Source organism: Lingula anatina, chromosome 1, assembly GCF_051362555.1.
Source record: "Lingula anatina isolate TDL-2025a chromosome 1, LinAna3.0, whole genome shotgun sequence".
NCBI lineage: Eukaryota > Metazoa > Brachiopoda > Lingulata > Lingulida > Lingulidae > Lingula > Lingula anatina.
In genome coordinates this window covers 15,369,384-15,387,187 of record NC_141767.1, presented here as the reverse complement: position 1 = coordinate 15,387,187, position 17,804 = coordinate 15,369,384, and the positions used below count along the sequence as shown (strand labels likewise).

The 17,804-nt window shown below is 32.7% G+C and overlaps 4 protein-coding genes across 7 annotated transcripts in view; 2 read left to right on the top strand and 2 right to left on the bottom strand.

Moving 5' to 3' along the window:
- Positions 1 to 383: 383 nt before the first annotated feature.
- LOC106163584 (transmembrane protein 234) lies at positions 384 to 3,316 on the bottom strand. The gene is made up of 5 exons (XM_013541220.2): positions 3,145 to 3,316; positions 2,587 to 2,738; positions 2,294 to 2,360; positions 1,793 to 1,885; positions 384 to 1,604 (listed from the first exon to the last, which is right to left on the bottom strand). Exons 1-5 carry the CDS (start codon positions 3,155 to 3,157, stop codon positions 1,537 to 1,539), a joined length of 393 nt encoding a protein of 130 aa, XP_013396674.1. The 5' UTR covers positions 3,158 to 3,316; the 3' UTR covers positions 384 to 1,536.
- Positions 3,277 to 13,903, top strand: LOC106163564 (eukaryotic translation initiation factor 3 subunit I). The gene is made up of 9 exons (XM_013541194.2): positions 3,277 to 3,406; positions 9,101 to 9,281; positions 9,529 to 9,594; positions 9,913 to 10,062; positions 10,432 to 10,559; positions 10,785 to 10,895; positions 11,172 to 11,261; positions 12,809 to 12,975; positions 13,558 to 13,903. Exons 1-9 carry the CDS (start codon positions 3,404 to 3,406, stop codon positions 13,640 to 13,642), a joined length of 981 nt encoding a protein of 326 aa, XP_013396648.1. The 5' UTR covers positions 3,277 to 3,403; the 3' UTR covers positions 13,643 to 13,903.
- LOC106163568 (uncharacterized protein C8orf74 homolog) lies at positions 13,681 to 17,289 on the bottom strand. The gene is made up of 5 exons (XM_013541197.3): positions 17,096 to 17,289; positions 16,088 to 16,277; positions 15,112 to 15,512; positions 14,794 to 14,935; positions 13,681 to 14,532 (listed from the first exon to the last, which is right to left on the bottom strand). Exons 1-5 carry the CDS (start codon positions 17,141 to 17,143, stop codon positions 14,417 to 14,419), a joined length of 897 nt encoding a protein of 298 aa, XP_013396651.2. The 5' UTR covers positions 17,144 to 17,289; the 3' UTR covers positions 13,681 to 14,416.
- Positions 17,239 to 17,804, top strand: part of LOC106163539 (lipoxygenase homology domain-containing protein 1) — a 41,781-nt gene continuing 41,215 nt past the window's right edge. For all 4 annotated transcript variants that reach the window (XM_013541155.3, XM_013541153.3, XM_013541154.3 and 1 more), the window contains exon 1: positions 17,239 to 17,410. The gene's annotated coding sequence lies outside the window, so the exon portion shown is untranslated. The remainder of the gene's footprint in view (positions 17,411 to 17,804) is intronic.

Genomic DNA, 17,804 nt, shown 5'->3' with positions numbered 1-17,804 from the left:
CATATATATGAATGTGTAGTAGATGCAAACCTGTTACAACTGGTGAATATTACTCATTCCAAAATAGTTTGGTAACATGCTTTTAAATGTTAATGCATGACTTGTAAAGAATGTGTTTAATTATTACCTCCGCCAAAAAGGTTATGTTTTCACTCGTTTGTTTGTTTGTCTGTCATCAACATAACTCAAAAAGTTATGGACCGATTTTGATTAAATTTTCAGTGGGCCAAGGAACAGATGATAAGTTTTTGGTGGTGATCCAGAACAGGGGTGAAACAGCATTGGATGGAGACTTTGCTGCCTTGGCGGAGGTCTGCGCTATCCGAGTGCTTTTCTAGTTCTGAAATGCACTTTTCTTATCATTTTCGTAAAAATTAAGACAATTTGATATTGTAAACTAACATTTATTGATGCATTTCCCTGAAGTATATAAAAAAGAGGACTTAAATGTTGTATAACAATAAAACATGAGCACTCATACTGTATTCAGTTAACCCAGTAAATGGGTGCTGGACCTTATTTTATCACAGATTATGTGGTTTCTCATTTGCAACTGATCAGTCAAACATGACTGAGAGAAAGAGTTCAAGATACAGTGCTTTACATGTTAAAAGATAGTGTATGCTCCAATTCTAGAAATACGTCAGAATGCATAATGTCTTTTCTCAGAGGTCATTTAACTTGTATGACTCTAAAAATAATGTTAAGCGATGTCCTTAAGTTATGTATGGCTATAGAAGCATAGAGTTTATTTAAGATCTTTAAATGAATAATTTTATAAAAATATTTTGGAAATTTTAACATCTTTCTTCAATTGTTAGTGTTTATACTATCAAAATATGCTGAGAAAAATTCAACTTATGAACCAATTTTTTAATTAAAAAAATTTCCCCAGTTTCCATCTTCAGCATTGTTACAAGGGTGACCAAAATTCAGTAACTAAGAACTCAAAAATGGCAATAAAGTGTGTGTCTTTTTTAGTTCAACATGAGAAATATGTTCTTGTCTGGGCCATTTTTGTTTTTACTTCACATAATGCATCCTAATAAGACTGCTCCTCAGTCCAACAAAAGATTCACCAGCCACTTCAAGTGCCAATCCAATCTAACAAATACATCCTTGGCACCAATGTCTCCATTTCTAAAGTATTTTAATTTTTTACTTCAGCTCTGTCAAAACATGATATATAATACTGACACAAGTTGGAATGCACATCAACTTATATGTATAGATACCCTTTGAAACATTTGATTTAAGACGTAACTCCTAAGTACATGTAAGTACATTTGTAAAAAGGACATATATTACCAATATAATACAGTCACCAAGTAAAATGATACTGTGATCTATGCATACATTTTTAAATACTGATAAGAAAACATCTATTTTACATGTTGAGCACTGTTAATTACTAGTGCCTTAAAACAAAAATACTCCACACCCACACTGCCATCGGCACATTTACAGTAGGGCAACAGTTTGCAACTTGAATGAGGAAAATCATTCAGTAGGACTGAGACCATATCCAAACAGGCTTCAAGAAGCTTTGTCCATTACACAGAGACTGACTCCTAAAATCACCAGCAGCATTCCTAGGTAGGTCTCTGTAAAAAGAAATGATAAAATAAAAAATAAATAAAAATGCAAAAACCAATGCTCAGTTGCTGTAAGTGTGCATTTCTCTGAATCTCAAAGGCAAACATAACTGAAAAAACATAAAATTTAAAGACATATAAAAGTGAAAACAACTAAAAGGTTTATAAAATTAACAATGGAAGTAATGCACCACTACCTTTCCCTCCAACTTTCTCTCCTAGGAATGTTCCCGATAATGTTGTAAACAAGAATGTTAATGAATTTGTAATGGGGACAGCTTGTGACAAATCTGGAAAGAAAAAAAATACAATAATAACTAAAGAATATTTCATTAAAAACTTGAAAAAAGGTGACAACAGTGGGCCATGTGGATCTGCCAAATGATGACAAATTTGTCACGGTAATACAGTCACAAAACTCATCCAAGTGCCTTCCAAGTTTCTACTGTCTTTGCAATTGTATGAATAGCTTATCTCTTTCATTAACGAGTTCACAACATACATATCATACAATTACTGACTTTGGGTGAGGACATCTTTTGAATATGTTCCACCAGAAGTTGGGGTTATTGTTCTTAACCTTTTTTTTTTGGTCCTTTTTTCATTTCAACTTAAATAAAATATTTTCATGAAATTTGTTCACTGTACTTAAGTAAGAACTTGTGCCATTACAGAATAACCAGTATGTATATACATGCCTGCAGATGCTAATGTTAGATAGTATACCACGGATCCACTCTGGTTAATCAAAAAGGGAACCATGTACTGAAATAGAATAAAATATTACTATCAGCAAGTAAAGAAAATCCATTCACTTTTTTACTCAGTACTTTAGCAGACTCAGTCTCCTTGTGCTTTCTTAAACATGGACATGATCAATACCGGGTACATCTCACTTGTTTTCACTACATATACAGTACGCATGCACATCGTAAAACTGTCATTACTAATTTGTCGGAAATTCATAGAACTTTTTCCATGACATACATACTTTCCAGCTGCATACTAGAAATTTTATTTCAGCAAGGAACTGAAGAGCTGCATTTTTTCTCTTGATTTTTTCAATTCCTGCACTGCCCCGTTTAATAAATGGGTTGGTAGCTCCCCATAAAAATGCAACAAAAGTCAACCAGACTGCATTGGCTGAAACAGAAAGCCCATGTTATACACATCAAAGCACTAGATATAAAATTAAATTTAAGACAATTTTTTCTTTCTTTGCAATATTTACCGCCTACATGGATAAACTGAAGCTTTGTATATATATTTAAAATGTGAAATGAAATGGCTTTGAACATTCAAACTGTATTACTATTACATTATTTACAGTAAACTGCAAACTACATGTAGTCCATACTTTTACTCGGGATTCTAATAAATACTATTACTTGTATATGATGTCACAATTGATAATTTATAATAAGTATTCATATGTTTCCTAGGAGGACCTAATTCAATAAACATATGTAGCCCAGGTATATGAACTTGATGATTATGAACTGATGGAGTCAGCGAAATATAATGTTGGATTTGACATTTGACGACCTACCAACACTTGTCATGGTGTATAACAGCCAGTAAGCAAATGACTATATCCATCGATATCTACTCTATAAATTGAAAAAAAAAAATCCCATGTTCAACTTTGCTTAACTCATGCGATATTCATCGTTTATGTAGTCGGCTGCTACAGCGTAGGGACGCAGACATTTTTACTGCGCGTGCGCATTAATGTGTGTCTGTGTGTCTTTCCGGCTGTACATGCTTGATTGTAAAGAAACCGGGAAAATCACAGTAAAAACTTAAAAATGGTAGGTGTTGTGGATAGAAATGGTGTGTGGCTTACGCTTTTATTTTCTGTGTAACATAATTTGTTATTTGAAGCTTTGTTCACGCTGTATTATGCCTTAAATGACAAAGATTTATTATCATATGGTGCGTATCTCTGAAGACATGCTCACGTGTAAATACTAAATTTACTTATATTTAATAATTAAAATAGCGTTTCTGTGGTCAGGGACGTCGTGTTTCCATGGTTTTAAATCTAGCATAATTATTTCATGCTTAAATTTACGTTTTTATGTCAGTTGTAAGGCCGAACAGGTCACATAATCGTCCAAGTTAATTGCTTCTGACAGTTCCATACGTTTCCTACGGGTCCTACGAAAATACGAAAACTGCGAAAACCGCGAAAACCAGAAGTTGCTAGGCGAAAACCTCACTATAACTTACCAATTCTCGATGTTCTTGACAAGTTGCTGTAATATTTGGATAACTTGGACCACATTACATACATCATGACCTTTGATAACGATGTTGTAATGAATTGAGTATGTTACAGCTGAGTTTTCTAGATCGGCAACCATAGTGCGTGGGAGCCATGTTTGGTTTACAATTGGCATATATAAACAGCAGTGTCCCCTCAGGCCAGTATTGCCATATCAGGCCAGTATTGCCCTCTCAGGTTAGTAATGCTTTTCCAGGCAAGTAATACTCTCTCAAGTACTATATGAAGTGGATAACACAGATTACCTGCATTCTTAGTAATGCAAAGTTTATTAATAAATAGGATTTAATAAATATGCACAAAGTAGAACTTTTTTTTTCATTCCAACCAGAAGTGAAACTACACATCAATGCTTGTAAAAAGTGCCCATTTTAATACACCACACATGTAGAGTCTATATTGTATGAGCTTTGAACCTGCATAGAATTTACACTCCTACTTTTCCAAATATAAAATGAGTAGCATTGTTTAATAAAGTGACCAGCATAGAGCAATTTATAAAGCATTATGAAAATGTAGGTTCTAATTAACATAATTGATAATATTCAATATATATAATAATGGTGAATACAATTAAATTATTTTTATTAAAACATTTTTTCCTCTGAACTTGATCCATGGCCACTGATTTTGTTATTTAATCACATTTTATCTTACTCTTTTTGAAAAGATATTCATGCACAGCCATTTGTTACACTAATTGTTTTCCACTTAATAAACCAAATCCATTTCTAAAGCATCAATTAATTTATACAATGTAGATTGTATATATGTGTATCCTAAGGTGTCTAATACACATTTTACCTTCAAATCAATGTGTTTAATTGTTTTTACATTTGGGTTCTGTGTATGTGCCAGTATACAGAGATAAGCTCTTTTAACTCTGAAAAAATGTCAATAGTCAGTTAATCATGCATATATATTATATGCACAATAATAGAGAAAAAAAAGGAAAAAGGAACACACATTAAACACATGTACTGGTACTCTGATTTGCAGGAGGCATTTTCTCTTGAAAGGAGATATAACAGATTACAACTGAATGATGTTATGTGATTGACATAATAAATAGTTTACTCCTAGAGTTTTAGGCAGTGCACATCTAATTTCCTAATTGATATGATATGATTATCTTTCAATTCCATATCTATTTCATCATTTCTGTGTCTGTGCTGTGTTTTAACACTTCAACTTTTTGTATGGTAAGTTTTTATCAGTTTGAAGCACCCTGCATGTGTTTTGTTGAAGATTGCCAAAAAGCAAATGAAGTTATGTATATCAAGATAGTCCATAACATGTTAACACCTTGGTATTTTCCACTATTTGCTGATTATTGGCATGCTGTAATATCAAGGGACTGTTGACAGTTCTTATTTGCCAGGAAGTTGATCAATAGTAAATAATAGTGTGTGCTTGTATATTTCATTTGCCATATATTTTAAAGCATGTAATATACCAAACAGAGTCCTTGGGCTTGCATTCTGCTTGGTATAATAAAAGGAATATGAAATAAAATAATAAAACATTATAGCCCTCAAAGATCCCTGAGGTCCGGTGACAAACTTTTACTGAAAGTTCCAAAATCAAGGTTAAAATCATATGGTGACATATCATTTTGTGTAGCTGCACCAGTAGAGTGGAATAAGTTGCCAATTTTTATTAGACAAATAGAATCACAAGAATCTTTTAAAAAGGAATTAAAAACTCATATTTTTAAGACATTTTATTCATGAATCTTAAATTTTACAATTTTAAAGAAACCTTGGATTTTTTACTTTTAATTACTGTTTATTACAATTAAGTTACTTTAGCTCTTATTTATATAAAATATATCTTAACCATTTTTATCTATAAACTTCTTTGTATTTTATGTTGTACAGTCTATTGAACATTTTATGGATTTTAGACTTGAAATAAATATATTATTATTATATTATTATCAAAAAGTGTTAGTTTTCTTGTAAAGAATATCATTACCTCTGCCAAGGAGGCTATGTTTTATCACCCCTGTTTGTTTGTTTGTTTGTTTGTTTGTCATCATCATAACTAAAAAGTTATGGATATATTTCGATGGCATTTTCAGAGTAGGTCAGAAATGGGTTAACTTAGAAGTGATTAGTTTTTGGTGGTGAACTGGATCAATAATCAATCAATAATAAAAAACTAAATCATTATAGAATGAAAATTTAGGAGTGAAATGGCATTGGATGGACACTCTGCTGCCTTAGTGGAGGTCTGCGGTCTCTTAGTGCTTTTCTAGTTGCCATTATTAATAAACTATTGTGTACACTTTGTACTTTATAAGTATTATAAGTTCTTAACCAATGCATTTCTCAATGGTGTATAATATATTGGGAAAGGAAGGTAACAATTTTGAAACAGATCATTAGTCCACTATTCTGAATGAGGCCTATATTTGTAAAATTGTCAGCTCTCTACCGTATTAATTCTCCTCTAAAACTTTATTCCTTTAAATATCTGGCCAAATAAGAATTATGCTTTGGCAATAGCATATAGCTCCCATATTATTTGAACTACTTTTGAAAGGGGACATTATTCTAGGTCAAAAACAAATGTTACTTTAGTTCTAAATGCTTTAGCAATCATAAATGGGTTTAAACCCTGATAAAACTATAATCAGAATACTTAGACAAATTATTATGAATCTACATATTTAATTAAGGTCATAGATTGTGTTGCGCTTTACAGAGCACCCATACTTATTCATATGTAACATGTTCTAAGGCCAAAATAAAAAACTTCAGACAAATGCATTGAACGATTTGGATGTGTTTATTCTCAGAACTCGCTAGTCCCAAATGCATACCTCATACACAGCACAAATTGCGTTTTCTTAAAAGAATTTTTGTATCTTTCTGATTACCATTGGGATTTACTACCTACTGAATTCATGTCATTGTTTAGATGTTATGATTGAATCAGTCCAATAAGTATTGTGGTTAAGAGGGTTAAGTTGACAATAGCTAACTGTTATCCGCAGGTGTAAAAGAAATGACTGAATTGCATATATTAAATTTGGTGTGGTAAAATGGTTCAAATTTTGTGAAGACCTGGGATTTCTTTCACACAAACAAGTTAACAAGCTAACAAACGGAAAAGTATATTTTGAGACACACATTATAAATACTTATTTCACCGAGTTAAAGATGCATCTAAAAATGCATATTCATCATATATTCTAATATCATAAAACAGCCAGAAGGCCAAGCACACATTTGGGTAGAATTCTTAAAGGAAAAAAACATACAGTCTGTGTATTCTGGAAATTCAACACCTATGGGATTTTTAATTAACTGATGGTCATTATGATTGCATACTTTTCACAAACAAATGGAAAATAAGTAGCAGTGAACTTAAATTTGTTGACACTGACAGCTAGATGGACTTAATTAGTGACAGCTAAGACTGCAGCTGTAACTAGTTAAGTCTTGATCATTTCTTGATCATTATTGATTTAGCACTTACCTGAGGGCACAGAGCCACAGAAGCATACCATTAATGTAAACCAGATCCTAATGAGTGTAATGTCAAATGAACCTACAAGTTCTTTGATAAAACTGTTATTAATATAAAATATACTACAATCCATGCATTAAAAATAAAAAGCACGCAAGTCCACGGGTCAGTATTAACAATGCACTGTAGTTGTCTCAGAATAAGACTTAATTTAGTCCCTTTTCTTAAAAAATAAATTACCAGTGCACAAATTGACTAAATATGTATTGATAACTGTTTTGGTAAAATGGAATTTGGTATGTAGAGAGCCTTTATTTTAACATGATTTGAACAAACAAAAACAACTTTTTTATGATGAAAAACATTTAATGATTCAATATTTCTTTTATAAAGTTTAATGCAAATACAAAGTTCTTACAACTTCATGTACAGTTAGAAGGAATTTTTCTCATGCACAAATAACACATTCACAAATAAAGCATTAATTAACTTAAAGTTGGCACAATGTTGTAAATGTTACTTGATAAATGTTTGTTAGTTTCTTATATGTATGTATTAAGTAAGCAGAAAATATTGTGCTGTTATCCACATTCATATGCCTGAGAGAGCATTACTGGCATGAGAGGGCAATACTGGCCTGATATGGCAATACTGGCCTGAGGGGACACTGCTGTTTATATATGCCAATTGTAAACCAAACATGGCTCCCACGCACTATAGTTGCCGATCTAGAAAACTCAGCTGTAACATACTCAATTCATTACAACATCGTTATCAAAGGTCATGATGTATGTAATATGGTCCAAGTTATCCAAATATTACAGCAATTTGTCGAGAACATCGAGAATTGGTAAGTTATAGTGTGGTTTTCGCCTAGCAACTTCTGGTTTTCGCGGTTTTCGCGGTTTTCGTATTTTCGTAGGACCGTTTCCTACCGCTGTTTGTAATCATGCTGATGAAAAATCATTGACATAGGCTGCAAGTAGCCCTTTAATATTCTCATAGTGCAGCTATAAAACAAAATTCTTCTGATTACACTACAAATCTCAGATTAAAATAGACTTGAAAATCAGTTATGCATGACACAGAATGGTACTCCTGAGAACAACTGACTCATGCCATCTTATCAGTTGGATAAGGTTATCTCAGGGGAACATGTCCTGCATCTTGCGCCATTGAATTATCATACCTCTTTTGATAAATAATTAATTACTCTGTATCTCAGAAATATATTTGAAATACCTTACCAGTAGCAAGTTGAGGTAAAAGTTTCATCTGCACCAGAGGTTAATTGATTTTCCAAATTAAAATTATGTTGATTAAGATACAGTAAGTTGTTGAGGCCTGACATTTTTATGTGTAAAAAAATCTTCTACATAAAATGTACATGGAGACTGGAAATAACTACATATCTTGGCCCCCTTCATCCCAAATGTGCCCATAATTAAAATCATACTAAAAGTATTAAATTTTAAAAAGTATTCAATGCTCATACTATGAACGTCTTTGGAGATCTGAAGGTTGTTGGCCATTATATTTCTGAGTCCAGGGAAGTGAATAGGAGCTTTTTATTTAATTTTAGTAGTAAACGATTGATTTTGCTATTTTGAGTACTGACACACATGACTTACAAGGAAGATGTAAAATGGTTTATAATGATACATAGCTTTAGCACATTAGATTAATATATAGCAAGTGCAAAGGTATTTGAATCATAAAGTGCTTACAATTATATTTTCAGAGGCCTATATTGCTTCAAGGGCATGAGCGTTCCATCACACAGATCAAGTACAACAGGGAAGGAGATTTGTTGTTTTCATGTTCTAAAGACAACATCCCCAATGTGTGGTATTCTTTAAATGGAGAAAGACTGGGCACATTTAATGGGCACAATGGTGCCATTTGGTGTGTGGACGTGACCTGTATCCTTGCTTGACCACTGAGTTTGACTTATTTAAAACAATAATTGCTATCATTAGTTTAAAGTTTTGGTGGCTCACTTTATTTTTTAAAGAAGAAAGTTGATCCATAATATAGAAAACTATGCAACAGTAATTGGAAATGGTGAATTTTGTCTGTTATTTATTGGAATTTAATGACCATATTGTTGAAGTTATAGTAAAATAAATTCACTTTTAATCAGTAATGCAATCCTTAATCTAGAATCAGGGGATTCAACAAGGGTAATGACAGGATCAGCTGATAACTCCTGTAGACTATGGGACTGCGAAACAGGTGAGACTAATGATTCTCAGTTTTTACTTGATATACTGTTAAGATTGACTACTGTTATAAAGCTAAGAACACTGGTCATGGTAATGATGAAAATTGTAAGTATAAATTGGGGAGAATATTAACAGAAAATGATATGTCTTGTGATGATTATGTGGAACACATCTTTCAGTCACAATAATTCATTATGTATATATTATATGTTAATTTTTTATTTTTGAATTGGTCATGACTTTGTGAGGGTTCTAGAGCATGTATTGAAAGTGAATGTTTTGCCGTTTGTATTAACTCATCTTTCTGTCTTTTTTCATCTTTGATTAGGAAAAGTTGTCAGTAATCTTCCAACAAAAACAGCAGTAAGGTCTTGTGGTTTCTCATATGGTGGAAATATTGCCATGTACACTACAGACAAGACTATGGGGCAGCCTTCAGAAATACACATCTATGATCTAAGGGACAGTAATTCAATAGGTAGGTAATTTTTCATTCTTCAAAAGACAAATGGTCCTGACTTTTGCCACATATAGGTGCTCCAGTAGGTGAACATGATCTTGATATGCAATTAAGATTTTCATTTCAATACATATAAACCTACTGCAGTATTAGATGTGTCTTCAAGTTTCAGGTGTAGAGCTTATACTTTGGAAATTTGCTAGTCGCAATGCCATCCACTTTTCCAGAATGTATTGAAAGTCCCAGCTGTGGGTATAATTTGTTTTCAATAGTGACAATACCAATTGAATGGCTTATCCCTACCAGCGTACAGAGTCAAACCCCCACTATTGTTACACTGATTTTTACACAGCATTTTTTATGAAGTTCAATATTATTTCATTTCAGCCAATGCTGATCCACTAATGGTGATGCCAGCAGGAGACAGTAAAATCACAGCTTCTATATGGGGACCTTTGGATGAATTTATTATCACAGGTCATGAGAATGGAGCTTTGAGACAATGGGATTTTAAGGTATGTGTATATTATTGATTTTTTGTTTAAGTTTTAGTGTAAAAGAATGCAGTAAAAGATTTAATGTGATTATCTTATTCAAAAGGTTAAAAAACATGATAGCAGATATTATCAAAATTTGTTTATTTGCAAGGGGACTTTGAAGAACTTGAAGTGAAATGTTTGTAAATTAAGTGAATATGTGTGTTTATATGTGTGATGTATGCTTGTGTACTATCTTTTTAGTCTGGGGATCTGGTACATCAAGTCAAAGACCACAATAAGCAAATAAATGATATTCAGACTTCCAAAGACAAAACGATGGTGATAACAGCCTCCAAGGATTGCACAGCTAAGGTTTGTGTAAAACAATATAATTAAAGGAGATAATAACAACATTTCATTTCCGAGTATAAATTTTAAAAAGTTCTCAGTGTCTTATAGCATTTAGTAAATGCTCTGAGATACTGTCAACTGTGTAAGTATGATAATTAATACAACACAAGTTTTTGAATGGTACATTTTAATTAATGAGTTGTCATAGCCGTCTTTGTTTTTTTCATGTGAATGACTGGCACAAGTTATTGCATGTAAATATGGTCCTGGTTTTAAAGATGTTGTTTTTCTTTACAGTTATTTGATACAGCTACTCTTAAACACATGAAAACATATAGGACAGAGAGGCCAGTTAACTCTGCATCTATTTCTCCACTCATGGATCACGTAAGTAGTTACTGGTAAAAGAAGTTCAACTTTTGGGATTGTCAGATCATTAAAAATTTCAAATGTTAACAGTGGTTTAGAAATGACATACATTTATTAGAGTTGCTGAAGGATTAACAACCTGAGTGTTTTTTGATCTTGAAGTTCACAAAAAATGATTGTGGATTTTACAATAAACCAGTTTCCAAAGAACATTGGCCTTAAAATTGGTCGTAACTTTTAGACAAAAAAAATTCAGTCTAGAACAACAGATAATTAATTTTGCATAGGAGAGAAAAAAACATAAGTTTTGTTTTTGTCTTATTTTTTGGTCAGTGTCATCAAAGATGCTGAAATTTCCTCTTTCATGTTTCACCTTTCACCTTTATCCTCCAGTATACTGCATGGTGAAATACCATGCCATTTCACTGCATCATGTTCATTCAAGCTTTGTACAAGTCTAATGACATTGATTTCTAATCTGAGTCCACTTCTACTTGTTTAAAAAACTTTCCTGGTCCTTATTGTGCTCTCCTTTATTTCCGTGATTTTGACTTTCAGCAGTATAAGGCATGGTTGACCTGGTTTCCTGGGTATCCTGGGACACACCATGATGTCCTCTGCCTTTAGATTTACTTGCCTATATCTTTTGGAATTGTACAAACCACTTCACTCTATTTTTCTCCATCAAGCTCCTTCATTCTCATGTTGTTTAGATTTGTTTTCTTGAATATTGTTCATTGTAATTTGCCATTTTTGTGCCTCCCCTGGGGACTTGATAGCCTCATCTGATTTTAAGTACCCTCACAATTTTGTCCCTCTCGGCCAGTTTCTCACAGAGTTCATGATTTTCAATCTCAAGTGATTCAATTCTCTCAGATCTTTGATCCCCCTTCTGTTTTGGTCTTGAATTTCCTTGATTTTTTTTTGTCAGTCTCTTGGGTAAATACTTGCATAATATCACTTATCATGTTTTGTATTATGCCCTGGAGTGTATCAATTTTAACTCGTTTAACTTCTCATTCTATTTCTTCCAGTTTACTCATGAGGGAAAAAGACTCTTCTGCATTACTAGTAGAGTTAAATTCTTCACTATGATGCCGTTTTGTAGGTGGTGGTGGTGGTTCTTTGTCTTTTTTTTCTTTTTTTCCATCAGCATTAGGCGATTTGCTGTGAAAGTATTTAGATTTATTCCCAGAACTCATGATAGCAGTTTACTCCAGATAGGTATTAGTCAGTTGAGTATTTGCGGAAGACACTTAACACTATGTAAAAGGTAGTGAGTTGTCACACTGTTTAGCGATGCACAGTTGACAGAAGCCTCAATATGTATTATGGCGTACAGTTCAAAGTACACACGTGATAGCGGTGCAAATAATTGTCAAAGTGTGTCTGCTAAGCTTTTGTTTTGGCATTTGCAAGGCATTATGTCTTGTATTGGGACATAAAATGGTCATAGTTAATATCCAAAAGGTGGACAGCCCCAAAGATGGGTGTTCTCTCCACTCTCCACCACTGGAAGTTTTTATTATTGATTAAGTGTATATGTATGAAAAATATTATTTCAGGTTGTACTAGGTGGTGGACAGGAGGCTATGGACGTGACTACAACATCCTCAAGGATAGGGAAGTTTGATGCTAGGTTCTACCATCTTATATTTGAGGAAGAATTTGGTAGGGTCAAGGGGCATTTTGGACCAATTAACAGTCTGGCTTTCCACCCAGATGGCAAAAGGTTTGTACTTTTTTTTTTTACTTCAAAGGCACTCTTGAGTTTTAGAGCTTTGTTTTAAATAAATTTCAACACTTTTCCTTAAACTACTTCATGTCCCCAAGGGTTGACAAATTTATCATTTTCATATTTAAGTTTCTAATTTTGTGGTTCTTAAGTAATGGATACAAAGACTGGTTACTTCCACTCCTAATTTATAACTTGATAAAAAAAATTAAATCGCCATGATATTTTTGCTATACAAACAACCTAACCAGCATTGCATGTTTTGAAGTATTCTTCATTAGTCAATAGATTTTCTTTGTAATATTGTGTACAACAGAATTGGGCTTTAATGCTGTATTTTAAAGCCGAAGAAAAAATAGTTGATACAACATAGTTTAGACAACAGACCGTTCCACATGTCATTTTAATAGAATTATTCGAAAACCCTGTTCAAGTTTGACGAGAGACCTGCTTAAAGTCTGTTCTCTACAAATTTTGCACTGTTATTAGAAAATAAGTAAATTGAACTTCACACAAAATATTTGATCTTATATATTTGAGATTCAAAATGATAAAATGAATAATTTATTTTTATTTCAGCTACAGCAGTGGTGGTGAAGATGGATTTGTCAGATGTCATCAGTTTGATTCACCATACTTTGAGTTTGACTTTGAAGTTCAATAAGTTATTCATGCTGAACAATCATCAAATTGAAGGAAAACTGATAATATATTCCACCCAGGATTGATACATATTGGATATTTAAAAAGATAACTATCTCACTGAAGAATATTGTCATGAGCATGATTATGATGTATAAGCTTATCAAACATGCAATGCCAAATGGAAACAGAAATGGACTTTTAAAGTGGTATATAATATCAAAGAAAAAAAAGTAATAATCATATTTATCTTTTAAGTCAACAAATAAAAAAATTCACCTTTTTCATTTTGTTTGTTGGTTTAAAACATTTATTCAAAACAGTACGTGAAAAGTGTACAGATTATTGGCAACATTTCATATTAACATGGCAAATGATAACTATTATGTGTCTCAAAGCTCCCATTCTGCTAAAAAAAAAACAACTAATAATAAAATGATGGACTTGTATAGTGACTTGGGGCTAAGAATGAAAAACTATAAATAAGACTGGAAGCATTCTGCACTATTTGGGCACCTAGTTTTTACTTAACAAATACAACAATAAATGAATAACATTTGGACTTAACAGTAATGACAATGTCTTAAAGAACATTACACAATTTGCTATCACAGTGAACCTGTTCAAAATGTATGCACCTATTTTACTACACTTTGTATACATAGCACTAAAACTTTCATGTGACTAACATTAGCATCACAGTGAATATTTTAAGTGTGCACCTAATTTCTACATGGCCTGGGACTGAGTGACTGAAGTATTCCATTTTCAGTACAGTTCTATGCAAGAATAGGTTTCACTTTTTTCCTTTTGAAGATTTGTCCCTTCCCTTTGCTTTTGAGTTTGCACTTTTTCTTCCAACTGGGGAATTTCCTCTTATTGGAGACTTAGTATTATATCTGGGAGGAGGGCCTGGAATAAAGGCAAGTTCACGTTTTACAATAATATTTATGATAGTTTTTTATGCTTGAAAAAAAAATCAAATATATATTCCCATAAGAAAAATATAACGTACTAAAATGGAAATCACTTTGATCCAGTAAAGAAAGTGGTTTTATTTGTATACACATATCCGAAGGGAATTAATCATGAATTAGAGTATCAATTTTCCAAATAATGAACGACAAGTTTTGTGAAAAATAGAGGCCTTTTCCATGACAAAATACAACTTACCCAATTCTTGTGGCCTAGCTAAACTTGTTTTTTCAAGCTTGAAGTCCAGATCATATTCTGTTTCCTCTATGCTGAGTCTCAAGTTATCTATGGCAGATTTCATATGTGCAGAGGCAAATGCTGCTACTGTTTTAGCAATAGTCTGAGAATGAAGAATTGTATATTTGAAAACAAAATTTTCAACAGAATGGTAAGAAGAAAATTGAAAATACTACTAGATTTCTTAAAGTTCACAAGTGAGAAAGTTGATATAAACAAAATGTATCTTTCTTTTTAACTTTGTAAACATTGCTTTCTGCCATGAATATGACAACATACCTCTTTATCAGCAGTTTCCTCTAACTGTTCAACTTCTCTGTAAGCTTCCTTAATTGTTTTATCATTCTCCTCAGAAACAACAGTTTTCTTTTGTGCAAGCTCAGTCTTCTTTTCAGTCTCTTTCTGTTCTATTTCTGTCCATTTTTGATCATATTCCCATAAGTGCTGCTGCTTTCCACTGCTACAAGGAAGAGGGTCACGAGGTAGTTCTACAGTCAGATTCAGTTGTGTGTTCCATTTTTCTCTTTCTCTGGTGAAAACATATTGGTATAATTTAAAGTGTTTCATAAAAGTGTCAAAAAAGTAGTCTGTGTAAAGTTGAATGTTTCTGCCACTGATTTTCCCATTATAATGGCAACATTTTGACTTTAAAATCTTGATGGCTTCTGTAATAGGTTGATCTGAAAGTAAGAAGATTAAACATGTAAAAAAATACTAATATTTAAAAAAATGTATCTTTTCATAATGACAAACTAAATAAATGTACATGGAGATGGACAGATAGTTCCAATACATAAAGACTCCAACCTGTAGAGTGAACTGGTCATTTAAGCTGGTATGTTTTTGGAATTTTATTTTTTAATCTCTATATTGTTATTGTTATTAAAAGAAATTCTTCAGAAAAGCTGCATGCATTAGACCATCATGATAGGGCATTTATATTTTGTAATGGCATGATGGTCTCATACTATTCACTTTTCTAAAAGCTTTACTTTAATAATAATAATAAGCTTAACTTGAAATGCATTCAGAGAGTGCAGACCTCCACCAAGGCAGCACAATTAGTCTTTTTGTTAATTGATTAATTAATTAATTAACTATTTAATGGATCATCACCAAAATCTGATTTTTCGTTACTTGGTTTACTTGTTACACTCATTGAAATTGTCATCAAAATCTGATAATAACTACTTGCATAGTCGTTAACAAATAGACCAGTAGTTCTAAAACCAATAATATATATCTCAGTTCTTACCAACAGTCTCCTTTAGTAACTCCATTGATAACTGTACAACTAGACAAACTTGAGACCAAGCAAACCCCTTTTCTATGGCAAACATAATTGTGTCATAGAGGTAGTCCAACTGTATTATTTGTTTTACATCATCTTCATTCAATTCCCAGCTTAAACAGTCAGCCAGCACACCCCTGGCACTTCTTCGACCCTACATTAAGAAATGAAAAATTTATATATCAAAGAATAATCATATGTAATTCAATCTTCATTACAGAGTACAAGGTGTTACAAGCCATTTTTTTTTTCCATCAAGGCTATTTTATGCATGAAAAAAAAAAAGCGTTATGTTTGTGTTAGTGATACAAATTGTGGTACTGTATCTTTAACGTAATTCTAAGAAGTTGAGAAAGAAAAAAAAAAAAAAGAAAAAATGATCTTTTTCCAGAACCGTCATTAAAAATAAAAGGTATTTTACAGGAAAAGCAGGTGTATAATAGGAAAAGTGGGACTTATTGACATCAATGCAGGGCTGTAAATTCCTGTACTGGACATTTACTGGTAGATATAAAATAGACTAACAAAATGGCAAGGTGCACATCCACAGTCTGAAGGTGAATTAATCTGAAAGGCCATTTCATCAATTGTTCAGAGGTTTATGAGTAATGATAAATGATAATAATTATAATAAAATTAAATAATAATAATGATAAATAAAATAATAATAACAGCAACAATGGGAATTTTGCTATAGATCTATAAATGAATGTTTTAATAATCTGTTCCAATTTCAAACTATAGCAATGAACCTTTAAACCAAAATTCCTTTGCCCCTTTGGAACATGAAGAACATGCAATTTTAGCAGACAGCCGAGTAGCTCATTTGAGGCAGTGAAGTGATTAGTACATTATCAAAACGGTCGACGAGTGTCAGAGAAAAACAAAAGAAAGGATCGCAAAAGAGAAACTGACGTTCTCGATACACATATTCAATTTTAAGTGATTGACACAACATTGCAGGAAATGTACCTTAGTACTTGCAATCGCCTTTACTTGATCTGTTGTCAGTCCCGCCATCTTTGTTGCTAACCACTCAGTCTCGGACTTTCTCGTTGCTCTAATTTTAAATCATTCGGGCTTTCTTAAAAATTCGGGCATTAGCCGTGATCAGTTGTAGCTATGGTATAATCGTTTTCGTAATTATCCATATATTTCATACTTTTGCTTTTGTACAAAGAAGTATGACTTGGAAAACAGAACTGCTGTATCTAAGTCACACGCTGTGCGAGATGACCAGAAAGTAGGTCATGCTTACAACAACAGAGGCAGGTGCCTGTGGAGAAGGTTGGTGGGATGTGCATTAGTTTACTGAATGTAATAACTGACATTACGTGTGGTTTCAGACCAATTGTTTGTAATTAAAGTAGTTTCAGTTAACTGAGAATAGAGAACTTAAAGGCGTTAAATGTGCTTGTGTTTCCAGTATCGGCATCGATTATTTTAAAGGTACGTGTATATGTACTGTACATGTACTACCACTGTCCACTACCACATGTAATTGCCATGGTATACAAGTATAATGTACGCATTAGAAAATGTCACAAGTCATATCTTCTTTGTCTACATATCATGCAAAGCTTCTTGTGTTTTCTGTAAAAGAATAAAACCCTTTAATAAATGTCCCAGATGTCGATATTTCCTCCATAAACGTACTGATGGCAGTCAAAACGGCCGGCCA

What these genes read in the sequence shown, in the direction of transcription:
- LOC106163584 (XM_013541220.2), bottom strand. An exon ending in TCTAACATTAGCATCTGCAG is followed by an intron (nt 1,886 to 2,293) that starts GCATGTATATAC and finishes TTTTCTTTCCAG; the next exon opens with ATTTGTCACAAGCTGTCCCC. An exon ending in AGAGAAAGTTGGAGGGAAAG is followed by an intron (nt 1,605 to 1,792) that starts GTAGTGGTGCAT and finishes TTCTTTTTACAG; the next exon opens with AGACCTACCTAGGAATGCTG.
- LOC106163564 (XM_013541194.2), top strand. An exon ending in AAGGGACAGTAATTCAATAG is followed by an intron (nt 10,063 to 10,431) that starts GTAGGTAATTTT and finishes ATTTCATTTCAG; the next exon opens with CCAATGCTGATCCACTAATG. An exon ending in TGAGACAATGGGATTTTAAG is followed by an intron (nt 10,560 to 10,784) that starts GTATGTGTATAT and finishes CTATCTTTTTAG; the next exon opens with TCTGGGGATCTGGTACATCA.
- LOC106163568 (XM_013541197.3), bottom strand. Translation starts at nt 17,143, where the DNA reads ATGGCGGGACTGACAACAGATCAAGTAAAGGCGATTGCAAGTACTAAG. An exon ending in AGGCGATTGCAAGTACTAAG is followed by an intron (nt 16,278 to 17,095) that starts GTACATTTCCTG and finishes TTCTTAATGTAG; the next exon opens with GGTCGAAGAAGTGCCAGGGG. An exon ending in AGCTAGGCCACAAGAATTGG is followed by an intron (nt 14,533 to 14,793) that starts GTAAGTTGTATT and finishes CCTTTATTCCAG; the next exon opens with GCCCTCCTCCCAGATATAAT.